This window comes from Apaloderma vittatum, unplaced genomic scaffold (genome assembly GCF_000703405.1).
Source record: "Apaloderma vittatum isolate BGI_N311 unplaced genomic scaffold, ASM70340v1 scaffold16563, whole genome shotgun sequence".
NCBI lineage: Eukaryota > Metazoa > Chordata > Aves > Trogoniformes > Trogonidae > Apaloderma > Apaloderma vittatum.
In genome coordinates this window covers 26,989-30,331 of record NW_009708869.1, presented here as the reverse complement: position 1 = coordinate 30,331, position 3,343 = coordinate 26,989, and the positions used below count along the sequence as shown (strand labels likewise).

At 40.4% G+C, this 3,343-nt stretch overlaps 1 protein-coding gene across 1 annotated transcript in view; it reads left to right on the top strand.

Moving 5' to 3' along the window:
* PROX1 (prospero homeobox 1) overlaps positions 1 to 3,117 on the top strand; it is a 37,299-nt gene extending 34,182 nt beyond the window's left edge. The window contains exon 4 of the mRNA XM_009866718.1: positions 1,903 to 3,117. Coding sequence (XP_009865020.1) covers positions 1,903 to 2,088 — 186 coding nt within the window. The 3' untranslated portion in view covers positions 2,089 to 3,117. The remainder of the gene's footprint in view (positions 1 to 1,902) is intronic.
* The last annotated feature ends 226 nt before the right edge of the window (positions 3,118 to 3,343 follow it).

Sequence of the window (3,343 nt, the reverse complement as noted above, 5' to 3'; positions counted from 1 at the left end):
TTGGTTATCTGCTACATTTCTTGCTTCCTAGTATCATGGAGTCAACAACTCCTTCCCCTTGCTTAGCATCCAGCAATCCCAAGGGTGATGAGCAGCATATGAACAGTTGTTTGGACTCCATGAACAGACAAGTGTATAATTTTTTATAGCAATGAAAGAATGAGACAAGCATGGTATCTTTTGTAGCTGTATTACCAAGTGCGCAAACAGCGGAGTGCTTATGTGAAGTTTTAACTTATTTCTTTGGGCTGGAATAAGTGAAACACAATAGTTGTTTTCTTCCCTCATAATTATTGCTAGAATAGAACATCTGTAAAATTGTTTCTTTCTGCACGGCCTGTTGAATGAAAAATTTCTGCAGAAAGCAGCCTGTCTTTGGGAGCAGAGGAAAATATATGAGGGCTGGAGTTCACTCTCAGAGGTAGACAGAGGACTTCTGTGGGCTGTGGGGCTTCTGGAAGCAGAGTTTTGTCAGCTGGTGTCAGGGGGAGCTGATCTCATGCTTATCTGATGGCAAAACATGGTCAGCAATCTGCTGGTGCTTCCCCAACAGCGATTCGTGAGTGAGGCTCCAGAGCTCTGTCGTATCAGCTTGAACAGGCACATTTCCAGACAAGTTTCCTGAAAGTGGCTTCTAAAGAAAGAAGAACAAAAGCCCAAAGTAGAGGATGAGGTGCTGACCATGAACTGGCAATGTGGCATGCATTCAGTAACTGAGTGAGATGTGCCCGGGTATCTATTGGCCACAGGAATGGTTGAAGTGGCCACTTCTGCAGGTCAGAGTGGGCAAAGAATAGTGCTGGGATGGGCAAAGCATAGCAGTGAGGGAATACTTGCTATTATAAGCATGCTGGCTACTGGCCGGCCTTGTATTAGCAGTTCTAGATCTGTGAAGCCATATTTCCATAATAAAAATGGAAAATAATACCTTTATGGAGATGACCTCAACCTTGCAACTGACCTACAGTTCATTATAGTGATTGCTTTTGAATCATTTAAGGCAGAGGGTAAGAACATGATGCTGGTGCCCCAGACCAGCATTTAGGATGAATTTAGGATGAATTACTGAAGTTTGGAGGTAACTGTGTTTTTGAACATTCACCCAGTGTTCAGGGGCTTCTGCGAGTGGCGTGCTCCAGCTAGCTGGCTCTTTGGCTCACCTGTGAAATGACAGTGACATTTAGAAAACCCAGATGAGTGTCACGCATCACAACTCAGTAGCCATTTGGAGCACAATGTGCCCATTGAAGAGGTTGGGCTTTTATTTGTAGGCTTCTGAAAATGAAGGGAAGGCTGTAATGTCTCTGGAGAAAGCCATCTTCTGGGGGTCTCATGCCCAGCAGCCACAGTAGCAAGCCATTGGCTGAAGGCTTGCTTGCTTGCTTGCTTATTTTTAAATTATGAACAGCATTCAGAGATGCCCAATTTCTTTGATAGCTTTCAGCACTGGTTGTGACTAAAGTTAAGTGCAGAGGTACGGAAGGCTTTCTGTGCATGCATAACTTCCGTATCAGTTCCCACATGGAGCGGAGAACATAGCCATAAATGCATGGGTAAAATATCGAGCAGAGATCTCTCTCCTTAAAGACAATTGTGTTTGTTTCCCCTCCTGCTAATTATATCCTATAAATCCCCCACTCTCCAAACTCAGACAGTAACATTTTGTTACCTACATTCTGTCAGTAGACTTTACAAAGATCTCGAACACATGTTATAAAAGTTATTGCTATAGTACTATATATAACAGCTTTGCATAAGAGAATAGAAGGCTGCCACATTTAGAAAATGCAGGTGCTATGTAAGCCCCTTTCTGAAAGAAAGAACTTAGCTCAGTTTCCTTTGAAGAACCAGAGACTTGAAATTGAAAACTGTATTAATGCCATTGTCTCCTTGTATCAGCAGGTTCCAGAGAGATTCCTGGAAGTGGCTCAGATCACGTTACGGGAGTTTTTCAATGCCATTATCGCAGGCAAAGATGTTGATCCTTCCTGGAAGAAGGCCATATACAAGGTCATCTGTAAGCTGGACAGTGAGGTCCCCGAGATTTTCAAATCCCCAAACTGCCTACAAGAGCTTCTTCATGAGTAGAGTTCAGCAGCTATTTATGAATGTATGAAAGTAGCAGTCCCCTTCTGATGCCCAAGTCATGTGTGTCTCGATTTTAATTTCATATATATGTGTATCACATGCATATATATGTATATGAAATTAGACTGTGATCCCTCCTGGATTTAAGTTTTCATTTGGTTCCAAGGGGATGGTTATTTTACTTCAGCCTTCGGTTTACTTTTGCCCGAGACCCTTAACATTTGAAGAATCAACGGGGTTAATTTTCAGGGAGAAGAGTTTGGAAGCGTGTATAAGCCTGTCTTAGCGAGTTAGGGCATTATGTTTAAAAATGCTTTGTCAGATTTATTGCTTGCTGCAAAGTGGCATTTTGTCTTAGTGAGACTAATGTCATGGCACAATACTACAGACAATGAAGTTTATATTATGTTTATACTGCTAAAGGTCTGAACTCTGTGGAGTCACTTCAAAAGCTTCAAGCTTTTTTTTATTTTATTTTATATACTTTTTAACTGACAACTAGATTTTGTTTCATACTTCAAAAAATGACAACATCTATTTTAGGTACTCACTCCAAGAAGTGATACCCAAAAAAGCAAACCCTATTCTTCATGCTTTCCTTACAGAAACAATAATACCCTGCACCAGTAATCGACATGCCAGGTTGTTTTTCCTCTAAATTGCAGCAAGGGATGTCTGCACAAATCAAATACCATTCTTGCAGGGTGAGGCCAGTAATTCATGAACAATATTATATCAACCACACTGATTTTGGAATATGGTCAGCTTATTAAAGCGGAAGCATTTCACTCTCCATAGAGTAAAAATGAAACCTTCAGCATCCTACATTGCCATGTCTTGGTCTTACTTTAAGTAGCATTAGTCCCTAAATTTATTCTTCTCTTAGTCCATTCTGCCCCCCAAAATCCCCTTTCCAATATACAAAGTTTTCTGTCTGTATTTGACATCTGTCCTGAAAAGCACTTTTTGAATGATCTTAGATTGATATAGTAGAGGAAAGCGTCTTCACCTCACAGCGCCAAGGCAAAGGAAGAAGAAATAAAAGACTTGTTTGTAGCTATAAAATATAATTAGTCTTTTCCTAATCAGACTAATGGCAATTAGATCTTCATAGAAATCTAATCGAGCATATACAAAAATCACAGTGTCCTCCTTGCTCCGCAGTGTTCAGATAGCCAAATTGGATTTTTAAAATGACCGTAAGTGCAGCTTTAAAAAAGAAGAAATTTTAAAAAATCTATTTGAGCAACATGCT